Genomic DNA, 15,780 nt, shown 5'->3' with positions numbered 1-15,780 from the left:
TATAGATTTGATAAGAAAAAAACTGCAATTCAAATTAGTGAAACTGGCAAGATTTTCATCAAAGCTCATCATTCTGATACTCTAGAAATCAAAGGTTACTAATTAAAATGGGTAAATTAACATAGTTTCTAATGTGGAAAGTTACCACCACCTTCCTAAAATCTAAGAAAGATTAACATAACTGCTATTTTGGGTGGACTCTTTTGTTGTGGTTCCAGCCCCAATCACTAGGGAATGAAGTCCTCACCCCTGGAACACTTTATATACTAAAGCACTTAAAGAAGTAAGAATCATAATAAACTTTTACTGACACCTACTTTTTGACTTAAAAGGGAAAATGGAGTATACTTACTGGGAATAGTCTTGCATCACAAACTCAGCGTTTGCCCACACTGTTCGGTTGACCTGGAGTTATGATTAAGCTCTTTTAAAATAAGTAGATATAAGCTGGCAGCCATTATAATATCTGTCCCAGAGATTTCCATCACAATAGTATTTATTGCAAGTATTCATCCTCTAAGTTGTTGGGTGTTTTTTTTAAAACAGTGCCCAGTGGCAATAATGAATGAGCCAATACCAAAGGAAAATAATCATTTTTAAAAGGAACACCTAAATTAAAGAATTTAGAAACCAAATTTTACTGGAAACCATTCTAGTAAGCCCTACATTTGAGAAAGATCTCTTTGTGCTGAAAAGGCAAGAATGGCAAAACTCAGTAAGTATACTTTTAAAGACAATGATTAAAAAAAAATCTAAAAAAAGCATTAAAAGCCAGTTTTCTATGGCTAACCTTTTAAACTGCATTGGAACACTCCTATGTTCAGAGTAGAAAGTGCTTGGAACGGCAGAGACAGTTTTCATTATCACTGCTGGTATCTATGTATTCTTTCAACACACTTTTGCTATTCCTTGAAGCTTCCATTTAGAAATATTCTCCGCAATTGCCAACAACTCACAAGAGCTTTGAGTCACGTATAATTCCATTACAACTCACCTGTTTTCTTCTTGTGAAAGCCCTGAAGGCACAATTATTTACACTCTTAGAGTCAGTCACTCTTACTTTTCTGTCCACTCAAAAGTATTTTAATATTTTTGCTTTTCTAGTTTCCACCAGACATAAGTGTTTCCTCATGTGAATATATCCCAAATGTTAGCATATATCTTACATTTTTAAAGTAGATATTAAACGCTCAGTGTTTAAACTCGAAGTGTCCTATTGTCTTTCCAGGTTATTGCTTTAAACCCAGTCCTGGGCTCCTTTCTTATCCTCCTAACCAGTGTTGTTTTGATGGTACTTGTGATCATTAACCTTTTTGTTTCTGCCATTTTAATGGCCTTCGGTACAGAAAAAAAGTCCTTTAAGCTAAGTAACTCTGACTCAGTAACTGAAATATAAACCGTATCATGATTTTATCACTGGAAAAGCTCAATTTTAGCTGCTCTTAAGATTACAGACTGACATAACGCACAGTATCAGCATACTCCCTTTATTAGTCTCCACAGCTCTGCCAACCATTTTCCTAGGAAACCCAATTTACCAAAAGTACATTATGTTCTACATCCACTGTCCTATAAACAGCTGGCCCTCCACTGTTAAGTAGCAGAAACACTCCAAGGCCTGACAGTAAACCATTAAAGGAAACAGTATCTTTACACTTTATATCTACTTTTTCAAAAATATATCTTTGGTACTTTTTCCCTCCACCATTAGCAGCAATTTCAATTTCCTTGCTTTTCTTTTTGTCTTCCAACAGACTCAGAAAGAAGCTGCACTGATGGATATGCTGCTACTGAAGCTCTCAAGTTCGTTAGGAAAACAGTGGCACCAGAACACATGTAAGTAAGCAAACAGCTATAACAGCAATGGCCACTGACAAATGAAGTTTCAAAAGATTAATCCTGTTACCTCCTCGCTTGGCTTATTCTTAGTATATTAATACTGATCACTACATGGTGTACTTTAGAAAATTATAGATGTTTATAATATACTTAGTTAATTTTGTTAGTCAGTGAGGAATCAATCCCCTTGGCTGCAGATTCTTATGTTTATGGAATTTGACACTATCAGAGGGTTAACACTGCAAGAGTGGTGCAGGATAAACCAGCTCTGCTGCCAAACAAACACCAAGTAACATCATTCATGTTCCAGGATGACTGGGAAATATGAGTCAGAACTAAGCTCACTGCAACTTTAATTAAAGATACAAGCATGAGATCCGGCTAAGGGGGAGCCCTGTCACAGAGAAGTAACCAAGCCAACTCACAGGTAACAATCTGGGCTTAAATACTGAGATCGAAATGGGCCCCTTACTCCCCAGGCATCCATCCACATTACCCAGGGAGCCAATAAGGTCTGGCTTGTGCCCAGTATGGGTCACTTGCTTAAATACTCTCCACTAAAATCTTGCCCCTCGTCATTTGACCAAAACAATGGAGAAAGCGGGGCACAAAATTTTTAACTTTATTAGCAGCTACTGAGCCATGACATACAAATCAATCAAAAACATTAAAGAAAAGTTGCTTGAAACAAGTGTGTACAGATACACCACACAGAAGCCGAAGTCTTATTTTCCGATCCCAAAGCCATCCTTGTGGGGAAGGATGGCCTTAGCCAGGGGGCAAAACAGTAAGAGTCTCATCCGTCAAGGGAAGGAGCAAAACACCTACAGCCACATGGGCACCAAAAATCTATCTGAGATCAGCTTTTAAAGGTTCTCTTGATCATAACGTTTTCAAATGAAAACAGGAACCCCTCTTCACCTGTAGGCTTTCCAGCTCACTACCCAAGAGACTTGAATATTTCTATTAAGGCTACTGGAAGCCCACCTTAGCCTTGAATGGTGACTTCTGCCCAGTATGTGGCCAGCAATGCAAGCCAACAGAACATGCCATGGGGAAAAACAGGAATTTATATACAGTGCTGCCCTCTATTAAAAGGGAAACACAGCACTCAAAATAAAGCAAAAGGCCACAGAGGGCTCCCTGAGAATCCAGTAGAACTAAGAGAGGCCTTCAACTTTCCAAAGTTTGCAACTGGATCCAGGTGGAACAGTGCCCTGCAGCAAGGAGTAGTGTATATGTCAATGAGAAGACCCAGCTTCTAAGAATTGTTACAATGGCTTCCTGAGCCATTTTCTCTCTCCTATTCATATTAGAGCAAGAAAATAGACAACTTGGCCTTGAATCTCACTCACCACCAGTCCCTCTGTATGGAGGGGTTTGTTTCTAAGTCTAGAACCTCAGCACAGAGCTGAGACACTTCATGAAGTACTCTCCTCCACCATCCGGCCATCTTTGACAGCTCTCCCCTGTGGAGGGATGGTGGGACAGGAAGGAGAGAAATGGGGTCACACTGACAGGAAACAGACAAGCAAGGCTGCCAGGAGCCACAGCTGCTCCAACCTCACCATCTCCAGCTGTTAGTCTCTCAGGAGCAATGGAGAACCGGAAAGCAGCAGAGTGTGGAAGAGAGCAGGAAGAGAGCCCAGAGGAAGAGTGTACTCAGTGATGGTTAACAGATGAAGCAGAATTTCATGGAGATTCTTTGTTACAAGGAGAAACTGCTCAGTCTCAATTCCCAGAACTTGGACCTTGCCTGGTTTAGGAAGCCTATGTTTTCTTTTTCAGCTCTTCAAATCTCCGGGAAAGATCATCAAAGTCAATGTCTTCAGAGGCTGAGGTGTTGGCACCAGCAGATGCAGTTGGTAGTGTGTCTGGCACAGATGGCAATTCTGGCAGTACAAAGTTGTCATAGGTATCCATGGGTCTGGAAGGGGGCTTTGCAGAAGCTTCTGGCTTGGGTCCAGGACCTAATTAAATTAGAGTAAGGAGCACAGTGTTAAAAATGCCAGTGGCTCAGATCCTCAAACCCCACAATCCCCCCTGGCAGAAACAATAAAATAATCAAAATACTGGAGAAAACATTGTTTTCTAAAAAATAATTCTAAAGGTCAATAAAATTTTCAGGACAATTAACAGCTACGTTTTCTAATTATGGTTGAATATATGTTTTACTTCCCTACAGTGAGAAAAAAGTTTAAAGGAAAGTCAAAGTGTGGTGCATGGGGCTTAGGTACACAGCATTCATTTAAATGGACTGTATGGTCTACTCCCATAATAAGAAAGTCCAAGAAATGGTACTAGAATTCTATTGGGATGAGCTACTCTTTAAGGCCTATGGGAAAAAAAATTTTACATGGAATGTTAACATCCATACCGTTTGATGTAATAGAATGTGATCTGTATTTCTAGTCTTCCGTTTTGTATCTTACAAGTTAAAATCATCGCCCTCTCTACCTACTGTATGTTTCCATTTGTATCTAAGTTCTAGAACAGGCAACGTAAACCGTAGTTTTAGGAAATAAGAACAGTGCTTGCCTCTGGGATGGAACTGACTAGAAAGGAACACAAGGTAACTTTCTGGGGTGATAGAAATGTTTTGTATCTTTACTGAGGTGGTGGTTACATAATTTATGCGTGTGGAGATACACATCAAAACATCACAATATACACTTCTGTGTATTTTTTGTATGTAAATTATACCTCAATGAAACTGTCCCAATTTTTTAAAATATTCCCCTCTGGGTTTCTGGAGTGCTGGTAGTGTTTTAATTTTTCAGTGAATGGCTACATGAGCATGCTTGCTTTGTGAAAAGTCGCTGAGCTATACACTTATGATTTATGTCTGTTTCCCCCTCTTTAATGCCCAAATTAAAAAAAAAATTTGGTATTTCCAGGCACAGTGGAAATGGAAGCAGCAGGAACATACCGAACTTGAGGATGACTGAAAACTACAAGGTGAAAAAGAATAATGATACCACTAACAGAAACAGGGAACTTGGGAGATTCTTTGGAGCCACGAAAGATCTTTTCTTTTTGGAAGTGGGAAATCTGAGTTGTTTCCAACCATACTGCATTTGGGGAGAGAACGGGGCATGTGGGTAGAATGCCACAAGCATAAAACCAATCTGAGGGAGGAACAGCGATGAGAAAACAGCAAAGGCTTCAGTACTAAGAAACTCTCAAGAGGGTTTCTGACTCACCAACGATCTGTGCAGAAGAGACATTCTTATCAGCATTAATGTCATCAACCTGAAACACAAAGATCATGACCAGAGGAGAAAGCAATGGCATCACTGGTGAAAGTAATGGTATAAGCCCATGTGTGTTGCAAAAGCTAAGCTGCTCAGCAAAAGCAACAGAAACTGCTCCAAAGAAACTGCCGCTCCGCCCCCTATACTCCTTTCCTGATCATCTTCCAACCAGATAGATACCATGTTGAACTCATAACTGCCAAGCAGAGAAAAAGAAAATTCTTACCACACCATAACATCTCTCTTTAATCTGTTACCTTCACCTTCCAGGCAGAGAGAAAGCATTCTAAACCACCGCATTCATCTCCAAGAACCAAGTCCTCAAATACTAACAAAGATCTTCTACCCCATTCCTAGAAACAGCTGTGGGCAATGCTTCAATGCGTGCAAAACCAAAACATAAAAATTCAGGCCCAATGTAAAAATCAAAGGAAAGAACACTAAGCAAGCTCAGGAACAGGGCAATCTCCCTAGATGAGGAAACAAGGCTGGCAGAAAAGTCATCTAATTCTGAACCAAAACCGTTACAACCACCTACAGTTCAAGGCATCATTACCATATTAACAATAATAGCAAGCTTTAACTATAAGACTAAAATATAAAATTAATGCTATAGGCTGAAATTTACTAGACACTTACCTGTTTAAGACAAAAATCTGGTTCTTATTCCTTTACAGTGTTGAGAATTTATAAAATTGGTATTTTAATTATTCTAGCACCAAGACTGTACCAGCTCAATATGGTTCTCTGCCTAGTCTAAAAAAAAGTCTGATCAAGTGCCCTACCAGAACTTTCCAGGATCTGCAGCTCCTTCCTGATTCCTGGCTTAACTGCAGACAAAGCATTGCCACCAACAATGCTGCCACCACCACCACCACCACTCCCCGTTTCCAGGGTAATGTTAAAGCAACACAAGAATCCAAAGCATAGAGCAATGCCAGTACTAGGAGTTGATCAAAACTTTGCCTTTCCTGTGGCCATTATTTTGCTCTCTCTTCATGGGATTCACTCCTGCTGCTTATAAAAGAGGCTCAGGCACTTACAGATTCATACGATGGGGGAGTTGCTGGTATCTGAGGTGGATGAATATTGGGAAAGGCCTGATAAGTTCCCATTGGTAATCCATTGAAATCCGACTGCAAGAGGAGAAAGGCAACATCAGAGACATTGCCCCTGATCTGCAATTTCTGAAGTGTGTAAATAGGAAGGGAGAAATAAATATATGTGTGTGTATACAACTATTTTCTCAATGTGAATATATTCACATTGAACACATATATATATTCAAGATATATATTTAATACATGTATTCAAGAGCCCCAAAAGAAAAAAAGGTGCCTAAAAGGACCACGTGTGATCAGGAAGAATCCAGATTTTTAAAGATCTGTACCCAAAGGCTATTCTTCAAATTACTAAACTGCCTCAATGTCTACAAGGGAAGCTTCTTACCAGACTTTCTTTTTTGGGGGAGAGGAGATGACCGCACTGCACAACACGTGGGATCTTAGTCCCCTGACCAGGGATCGAACTCACGCCCCATGCAGTGGGAGCATGGAGTCTTAACCACTGGACTGCCAGGGAAGTCCCCAGACTTTCTTACTAGCAATGACTTTCATCTTCTTATCTACAAAGGAGGCAGACCTGGTAATAAGTATTGGTTATTCATTTTTGGAAAAAGCTACTAGTATACCTACAAGTCCCAAAGGTTCAAGAAACCTACATGAAAAGGAGTTTTTCTAGTACCATCTCTCTAGATTTTCCCACTTCATTACCTACAGGTGAACCAAAAGACTTTCTCCAAATCCCCATGCTATTTTTTCCACAATATGATCAATAAACTAATACCAAATATTCTTACTGCTAAATCCTCTTGATAACCTACAATTCCTGAGTATTCACAGAGCCAACTTGTCATCTTCTGGAACATTTTCTAGAGTTTATATCCATATTTATTTGTATCTGTACTTACTGGTCCCTTTGGAAGAGGGTATGAGAAAGGAGTGTTTGGAGATGGCATGGGCATGGGCATTGGCATTGGCACTGTTCCATCAGGTCCACCAGCTGGTGCTGTGAATCCGCCCCCACCTCCTCTTCCAGGGCCCCCTTTCTTCACATCATCTGTGAATCCAACATCAATAAGATCTGTATCTACTCCAGGAGGAGCTTCTGCCTAAGAAAAAGAGAGAAACCCGTATCATTAGGCCAGCTAGGTTCCCCAGGAAGCTGACTCTGAGATGGAGATTAGCGTGATGGAAGTTTACTGGAGAGGTCTCTTGGGATAGACACTTGTGGGGACATGAAGGAAGCAGGGCTGGGCAAAGGAAGAAGGTGGGCTGCCATGCATTCACAACAAAGGGGTCAGCTAATTCCCCCAGGGAGTTCTGGAGCTAGGCTGGGCCTACAGCGGGTGCTCCCAACTGGGGACAAAGGGGCAGAGTCTTTAATCCCCTGCAATGACCAGTTACCAAATACAAGCTGCCCCCAGGAAAGACCCTGGGTAAGGAAGCTGTCTTCTGAGGGCCATTGCTGGAGGGACACTCAGCTGTGTGAGCCACCAGTCATCAATACTCTCAAGAGCTGGGAGAGGGGCTTCCCTGCTGGCACAGTGGTTAAGAATCTGCCTGCCAGCGCAGGGGACACGGGTTCAAGCCCTGGTCCAGGAAGATCCCACATGCCGCAGAGCAACTAAGCCCGCGCGCCACAACTAAAGCCCGTGCACCTACAGCCCATGCTCCGCAACAAGAAAAGCCACTGCAATGAGAAGCCCACATACCGCAACGAAGACCCAATGCAGCCAAAAGTAAAATTTTTTTTTTTTTTTAAAAAGAGCTGGCGGAATAGACGCTTCTGTCCTGAAATGTGTACTTTGGGCAGGGAGAGGGATGTCTGAGCAGCACACCAAAACATATACTATACCCGGTCAACATTAACTGCTGATTTACTGTTTGCATATCTGCCCTTCTTTCACTGTAAGCCTCTTTAGGACAGGGACCTGGTTTATATATTTTCTGTATTCTCAGCTTTCTGGGGCACATGGCAGGCACACAACAGATGTTTTCAGGATCTGTTCTGGGTCTTGGGGCTTTTCTTCCTACCCATAGGGGCCTCTCAATTCCTTGAACTTCACTGAAAAGTAGCAATAATGCCACTTTATATTTGTATTGAAGTTTGTACCTTTTCAAAGTGTTTTCAGTCATTCATCTCATCTGATCCCTAAATACTCTGAGAGATGCAGGCATATTTATTGTTACCCCAGAGGCATTAACTGGACAAAGGCTTAAACTCCCACATGCAAACTTGAGTGCAAAGAAAATGGTTATTCTTCAAAGACAGTGATATCGAGACTCATTTTCCTTTGTATTCTAAAAGACTCTAAACGTACCATGACCACAGAGTCAGGCTCATAGGGCACACTGTAGTTCTTGGCAATTTCAATCAGGTATCTCTCCACCAGGATTTTGGGTGGGGCCTCCACACTCAGTTTGTGCATTAGCTGTAAGTAAAAGATCAGGGTTAAGATGCATCTGCATCAACCAGCCTCAGCCTAACCTGTATCAATTTTAAACTTTGTTCCTCACATTTCAAATTGAGAGGAAAAAAAGAAGCTCCATCCAGTTAAATTATTTTTTTCAATCACAAAGCACAAGACCCGTGTATCCCTCACATTCTCTGGTTACATATGCCTCAAAGACTGATACTGCTGCCTTCCACATTTGAAATCATCTACCCTTCTCCCCACCTCACTTCTACCTCCATAAATCACAAGTGGCACAAAGGATAAGGTACAAAACCAGGAATGACACAGATGATGGAAGGCTTCACAGTCAGAGGTGTAGGACAGGGGTAAGGAGCTGACTGCCCTGCCAGACAGCATTCTTCTCTCTCTTACTATGAAATGTGCAATCCCAGATTAACCCTACATTACAGTGCTACCCACTGGACTCACTGCAGGCAATAAAAATAACCTGCCCCCACCCCACTCACTGCTTCATGTTTAACAATTATGTTCATTACCCGGTCATTCACAGTTCCAATCTGGTTGGTCCTACATAACTTGCCATATTCCTTGCTATACTTGGCACAGAGTTGATCAGCAACCTACAAAGAAAAAGAACAGTAAATAAAAATGGGAACCACTCCTACAGAGGGCTTCAAGCTTCCTCCTATTAACAGTGAACAGGATTTCCAAAAGACTAGGTCTGTAAAGCCTTAAGGGGCACATATTAATTCATTTAGTTATTTGTTTATCCAGCCATCCACTGAGCTGCAACTATATGCCACACTCTACTATAAGCATTATGTTACACACTACAAATGATGGAGAAAAACAGACATTGTTCCTACTCTTATAAAATCTTACAGTCTCTGGGTAAAAACAATCATTACTCAAATAATCACAAAGATAAAGGTACAAATGCAGCTGTGATAAGGGGAAAGGAAAAGTACACTAAACTATCTGCTTACAACAGTAGAATCAGCCCTGATCAGAAAAGTCAGATCAAGTGATGCTTCACTGAGATGTAAAGGATGATCAGGAGTTAACTAAACATGGAGGGAAGGAAGAACATTCCAGGAAAAGAAAACAGCATGTGCAAAAGGCCTCTCTGCTGGAAAAACAGGGCCAATCCTCCAGCCAAAATAAAATCAGTGAGCCTCTTGTGCAAGGCCCAAAGGAAGAGCATGGTAGGAAATGAAGAAAGGCAGACGGGGGCCAGACAGTGCAGGGCCGTGTAGGCTTTATTAGTTTTGTTTCTATCACAAGAACAACAGGAAACTACTAAAGGACTTTAAAGCAAGGGGTAGTGACAGGATCAGATCAGTGTTTTGAACAGAACCCTTAGTTGTTCTGATGGAATGGTGAACAGACTAAAGGAAGCCAAAGTAGATGTAGAAAAAATTTTCAAGAAGTTACTACAATAGTACAGGCAGGAGATGACAGTGCTATTGGACCAGAGTGGTCCCAATACCTGGAAGTTCAGTGAGGGGGCACTCAGTGTTAGGTAGACTTTCAGTGGTACTGGGTACTTATAAGTTTGTTATTTGTCTTTTAACAATGGTTTTTGTTCTGCTTTATACTATACAGAAATCTTTAATTTTTACTTATCACTCTTTGTTTATGGCTTTTAGGTTTTGTGGCATGTTTATGCCTTTTCCACTATGACATTTTTTTTTTAATGCCTAACTTTGTTTCTTTAAGGTTTCATTTTTTTTTTAATGTAAATCTTTGTTTCGTCTGGAATCTTGATATAAAGGAGGAGTATAAGAGAGGCTATAAACAAGATTTACATTAAAAGTAGAAGCAGTTGCCTCTACTCTCCCATTCCCCTACCCACAAAACTGTATAACCACCCTCCCTACCTTATCAGAATACAGGAGGCTTACTCTCTGGGGACGTTAAACTAAAGGAACTCTGGGCTCCATGCACAGCAGAGGGCAGAGATACTAGCAACAAGAGAATTACGTGTAAATCTTCTCTAAGAGAGGAATGATACCTTTGGCTTCCTTCTCCCTGTGCTCTCAAAAATGCTGCCAGCTTATACCTTCCAGGTAGAAGACAGAACTCCTCTCTGAGGAAAATGACCAATCCAAGGAAAGAAAACTAGTTCCTGACAGTCTGGAGTTCCCTCAAGAAAGGGCTTAGTCAGATCTTTTAACAATGAGTTGGTGCTGGAGGTACCATGCTCCTTGATTTCAAGCTATACTAAAACAGCTGCAGTCATCAAAACAGTATGGTACTGGCATAAAAACAGACAAATCAATGAAACAGAATAGAGAGCCCAAAAATGAACCCATAGTTATATGGCAATTATTCTACAACAAAGGAAGCAAGAATATACAATGGGGAAAAGATAGCCTCTTCAATAAATGGTGTTGGGAAAATTGGACTACTCTCTCAACACATACACAAAAATAAATTCAAAACGGATTAAAGGCTTAAATGTAAGATCTGAAACCATAAAACTTCTAGGAAAAAATATAGGCAGTACACTCTTTGACACTCGTCTTAGTAATACTCTTTTGGGTATGTCTCAGGCACGGGAAACAAAAGCAACAATAAACAAATGGGACTACATCCAACTAAAAAGCTTTTGTATGGTGAAGGAAACTATCAACAAAATGAAAAGGCCACCTACTGAATGGGAGAAGATATTTGCAAACAATATATCTGATAAGGGGTCAATATCCAAAATATACAAAAAACTCATACAACTCAACACCAAAAAACAATCCAATTAGAAAACGGGCAGAAGATCTGGACATTTTACCAAAGATGACAAACACATGGCCAACAGGCACATGAAAAGATGCTCAATATCACTAATTAAGGAACTGCAAATCAAACCAGAATGAGATATCATAGTCAGAATGGCTATCATAAAAAAAAAAGACCACGAATAACAAGTGTTGGTGATGATATGGAGAAAAAGAAACACTAGTGTACTGTTAGTGGGAATGTAAATTGGTGTAGCCACTATGGAAAACAGTATGGAGATTCCTCAAAAGATTAAAAACAGAACTAACATCTGATCCAGCAATTCCACTCCTGGGTATTTATCCAAAGAAAACAAAAACACTAATTAGAAAAAACATATATATGCACGCCTATTCTCACTGAAGCACTGTTTACAACCACCAAGATATGGAAGCAACCCAAGTGCCCATCAGTAGATGAATGAAAATGCAGTACATATATATAATGGAATATTACCCATAAAAAAGAATGAAATCTTGCCATTTGCAACATGGATAGACCTAGAGGGCATTATGCTAAGTGAAATAAATCAGACAGAGAAAGAAAAATATCATATGATCTCACTTATATGTGGAATCTAGAAAATAAAACATATAAACAAACAGAATTACAGATACAGAGAACAATCAGGTGGTTGCAAGAGGTGGGTGGGAGGAGGAAATAGGTGAGGGAGATTAAGAGGTACAAAGTTCCAGCTGCAAAATAAATGAGTCACAAGTATGAAATGTACAGTGTGAAGAATATAGTCAATAACTAAGTAATGTGTTTGTATGGTGACATATCATAACTAGGCTTATCGTGATCATTTTGAAATGTATAGAAAAAAATCACTATGTTGTGTAACAGGAACAACATAATGTTGTAGGTCAATTACACTTCAAAAACAAACAAACATGCAACAAACTCATAGAAAAAGAGATCAGATTTGTGGTTACCAGAGGCAGGGAGTGGGAGGGAAGGGGGAATTGGATGAAGGCACTCAAAAGGTACTACAAATTTCCAGTTGTAAGTAAGTAAGTACTAGAGATGTAATGCACAACATGATAAATATAATTAACACTGCTGTATGTTATATATGAAAACTGCTGAGAGTAAATCGAAAGAGTTCTCATTACAAAAATGAATTTTTCTATTTCTTTAATATTGTATCTATATGAGGTGATGGATGTTCACTAAAATTACTGTGATAATCATTTCATGATGTATGTAAGTCAAGTCATTATGCTGTACATCTTATACAGTGCTGTATGTCAATTACATCTCAATGAAACTGGAAGGAAAAAAGAGAAAAAAACAAACAATGAATTGGCATCTGGCAATAAGCCCACCCAAGCAAGCACACAAGAGGTTCCAATCCACTTTTTAGTACCTCACTCTTAAACATGAACAGCCAAGGGCCATGAAACCTTTCAGAAAAGCCTCTATTATAAAAATAGTTTAAATCTAAGAAATAGATAGAAGGAAACAATACAGAAACAAGGAAAGTTAAAAAGGGACTATAATATTCTCAGAAAGTTAGAAGACACTGTAGCCATGAAACAAAAATATGACTATTAAAAAAAACACATATTCAGAGACTTAAAAAGAGCTCTTAAAAAGTAAAAACAGGGCTTCCCTGGTGGCGCAGTGGTTGAGAGTCCGCCTGCCGATGCAGGGGACATGGGTTTGTGCCCCAGTCCGGGAAGATCCCACGTGCCGCAGAGCGGCTGGGCCCGTAAGCCATGGCCGCTGAGCCTGCGTGTCCGGAGCCTGTGCTCCGCAACGGGAGAGGCCACAACAGTGAGAGGTCCGCGTACCACAAAAAAATAAAAAAATAAAATAAAAACATACAGAAGACAAGGAAATCTCCTAAGATAGGCTGGGAGGTAAGACTGAGACAATCTCCTAGCGAATAACTAGCAAAGATGTAGAAAATAGGAGAGAAAACAACTTGACTGAATTTGTACCTGAGCAGTCAGTACCATATCCACGTTGTGGCAGGCAATTTCTCAGTGAATTTTCCTGTCTCTTCTACCAGACTCTAAGCTACAAGAGTAGGGCTGGTGCCATACTTTGCTTACCACTGTGCTGTCAGTACCCACCCAACTCACAACATCTGCTCAATAAATATTTGTGGAATGAATCAATGAAGCAAAACATCCATTCCCTTTCATTAATGTTATTTTAACTTTACGGGTTTACAGTTGTATAAAAACTCTTCTATTTTTACATACTTAAATAACGTTACAATAAAAATAATTTAAGACAAAACTGGGGGGTATTTGTAACTTTGCCCCTTAGAAAAATTACTCAAGTTTGGAAAACACTGTTCTGGTCCATGATATAAGGCCTGAAAAGGAGGAAGAAACAAGTTTACAAAGCCTTTTTCAAAGGCAGCACGAGAAGGGTACAAAAATACGTGGTCAAAAAAGCAGAAGTGACTTATGTTAACCAACCTTTCTAATAGGAAAAACTTCGTGCATCACTGAAACTGGTTGTACTCACAATTTTCAACTCAGCCACTTCTGACTGGAGTCGAGGAGCAGCCCAAATCAGTGTAGACACAGATTCAGCCAGACCAGAATCTAACTCCCTAATGAAGGGAAAAATTAATAAATAAAATTGAACATTCTTTCAAATAAACAAAACCCCCTCATCTGTATCCCATACTTGACAGCCTCTAAGGCAATTTCACAAATCTCACTGGATTCTCACAATAACTCTAGGCTTCAAGCCATCTCTGTCATCCTATTTTGGAGGGGGAAACACTAAGTAACAAGCCCAAGGTCACAAAGTCAGGAAATGGCTGAGCCAAGACGCAAACTTAGGCCTCTTGATTTCAGATTCCAAATTTTCTTTTCAACAGTTGTCTACATCGAGATCAGGCCTTCAAGTGAAGAGCAGGAAGAATGCTGTTGGGTATGTGAAGTGGTAGTTAGTCCCTTAGTGCTATCGCCCTACGTGTAGGAAGAGACCAGCATTACTACTCCTTTCTCAAATTCCAGAGGTGATCTGACTTAGGTCTTCAAATTAAAATACCTTTCTTCATTACAGTTATACAAGATGAAAAAGTTCTAGAGGTGTGCTGAACAACACTGTGTCTACAGTTAAACAATACTGTATTGAGTGCTTTAAAATGTTTAAGGCAGGTCTCATGTTAAGTGTTCTTATCAAAAAAAAAGGGGGATACAAGGAAATTTCTGGAGGTGATGACTGTTTTCTAACTTGATTGTGATGATGGTGTACAGGTGTATGCCTATGTCCAAACTCGTCAAATTGTACACATTAAATATGTGAAGTTTTTCCCTAAATAACTATACCTCAATGAAGCTTAAAAAAAAAAAAAAGACAAACCAGCTTACTTCATCGACTGAATGAGGCCAAACCGAGCCAGCAGCAGGTCACAGTACAGCTCCAGGATCTCCATGGCCTCCACAAGGTAGTCTTCTCGAATAATGTGCTCCACTCGGATTCGAGCTCGTTCATCTTTCCCAGCAGCCAGATAGTCAGCAATCTCTTTCCTTGCTTTCTGGGCCAGTTCCGCTAAAGCACAAATCCCACTCCAGTCACAAAGTAGTAGTATACTGGGCCCTGGCCTGCAGGCAGACATCCACCCCAAAACAGAAAAGTGGGTGTTTCTACTATATCCTAGCTCACCGTCCCTTAGCAAATTTAGTCTCATCTCATCTAGTCTAGAATTTGCTACCTCGTCTAGATGAGAATATTGTTTGTGTAGCCAGAAATATCCACCTATGGAGTCACATTACGTATTCCATAGCAAGAGTATGTTCCTTTCCCTGCAACAAAGTGATTCAGTCTAACTAGTCACAAAGGACAGCAGAAATGTATCCAAAACCTAAAGGATATGGGATCCTTAAGACTTCATAGTGCTAGCCTGAAAGAGCCAATATTGAGGTGCTAGGACTCAGTGGTATATTTTGGGAAAGAAAATATAATGCAATCATGCATAACTCACTTTTTTTTTTCTCCAATAGTTTAAGACGGTTTATGACTAATCTCAAATTGACTCGTAAACGCTCAGCTTTAAATCCAGAGCCCAGCATGCTGTGCTGTTTCTCCTGGAAAAAGATAAGAAGCACAGTGACTACTTTCAAGTTAAAATTAGTTCAGGAACTAAGACCAGTTAGAGGGTGGATTATTTGACATTATAAACCAGAGTAGTTTTCTAATACAGGTAAATAAATAACATGATCTGACTCACATTTTTTAAAGGTCATTTGGCTGTTGGGTGGAGAACTGATTGGGGGAGGATAATAATGGAAGCAAGAGAACCAAGAACAAGGCTATTACAACAGTCCAAACAAAAAATGAAAATAGCTTAGACTGGGATAGTTAACAGTGGTGATGGTAGAAGTGATTGGATTTGAGATCTGTTTTGAGCACAGAGATGAAAGAACCTGGTGATGGATAAAATGAATATCTATCTCTGTACTG

At 40.0% G+C, this 15,780-nt stretch overlaps 2 protein-coding genes across 5 annotated transcripts in view; one reads left to right on the top strand and one right to left on the bottom strand.

Annotated features, from left to right (window-relative positions):
- The window catches only part of PKD1L3 (polycystin 1 like 3, transient receptor potential channel interacting), a gene marked incomplete at its 5' end in the record, with an annotated part of 66,342 nt that extends 64,404 nt beyond the window's left edge, over positions 1–1,938 (top strand). Inside the window, 2 exon segments of the mRNA XM_079724031.1 lie at positions 1,229–1,363; positions 1,755–1,938. Coding sequence (XP_079580157.1) covers positions 1,229–1,363; positions 1,755–1,844 — 225 coding nt within the window. The 3' untranslated portion in view covers positions 1,845–1,938.
- Positions 1,939–3,609: 1,671 nt separating this feature from the next.
- IST1 (IST1 factor associated with ESCRT-III) lies at positions 3,610–15,392 on the bottom strand (the record flags this gene model as incomplete). 4 transcript variants are annotated; one of them, XM_079722863.1, is made up of 9 exons in its annotated part: positions 3,610–3,809; positions 5,043–5,091; positions 6,137–6,229; positions 7,063–7,263; positions 8,476–8,586; positions 9,108–9,191; positions 13,831–13,918; positions 14,688–14,868; positions 15,302–15,392. In XM_079722863.1, 9 exons carry the CDS (start codon positions 15,387–15,389, stop codon positions 3,610–3,612), a joined length of 1,095 nt encoding a protein of 364 aa, XP_079578989.1. The 4 variants fall into 4 exon arrangements, with proteins under 4 accessions (XP_079578989.1, XP_079578987.1, XP_079578988.1 ...); XM_079722860.1 differs by having other exon boundaries at positions 3,624–3,809; positions 5,043–5,087; positions 15,302–15,389; XM_079722861.1 differs by lacking the exon at positions 5,043–5,091 and having other exon boundaries at positions 6,133–6,229; positions 15,302–15,389.
- Between the last annotated feature and the right edge of the window lie 388 nt (positions 15,393–15,780).

Source organism: Hyperoodon ampullatus, assembly GCF_949752795.1.
Source record: "Hyperoodon ampullatus genome assembly, chromosome: 18".
NCBI lineage: Eukaryota > Metazoa > Chordata > Mammalia > Artiodactyla > Ziphiidae > Hyperoodon > Hyperoodon ampullatus.
This window is presented reverse-complemented; position numbering and strand designations above follow the sequence as displayed.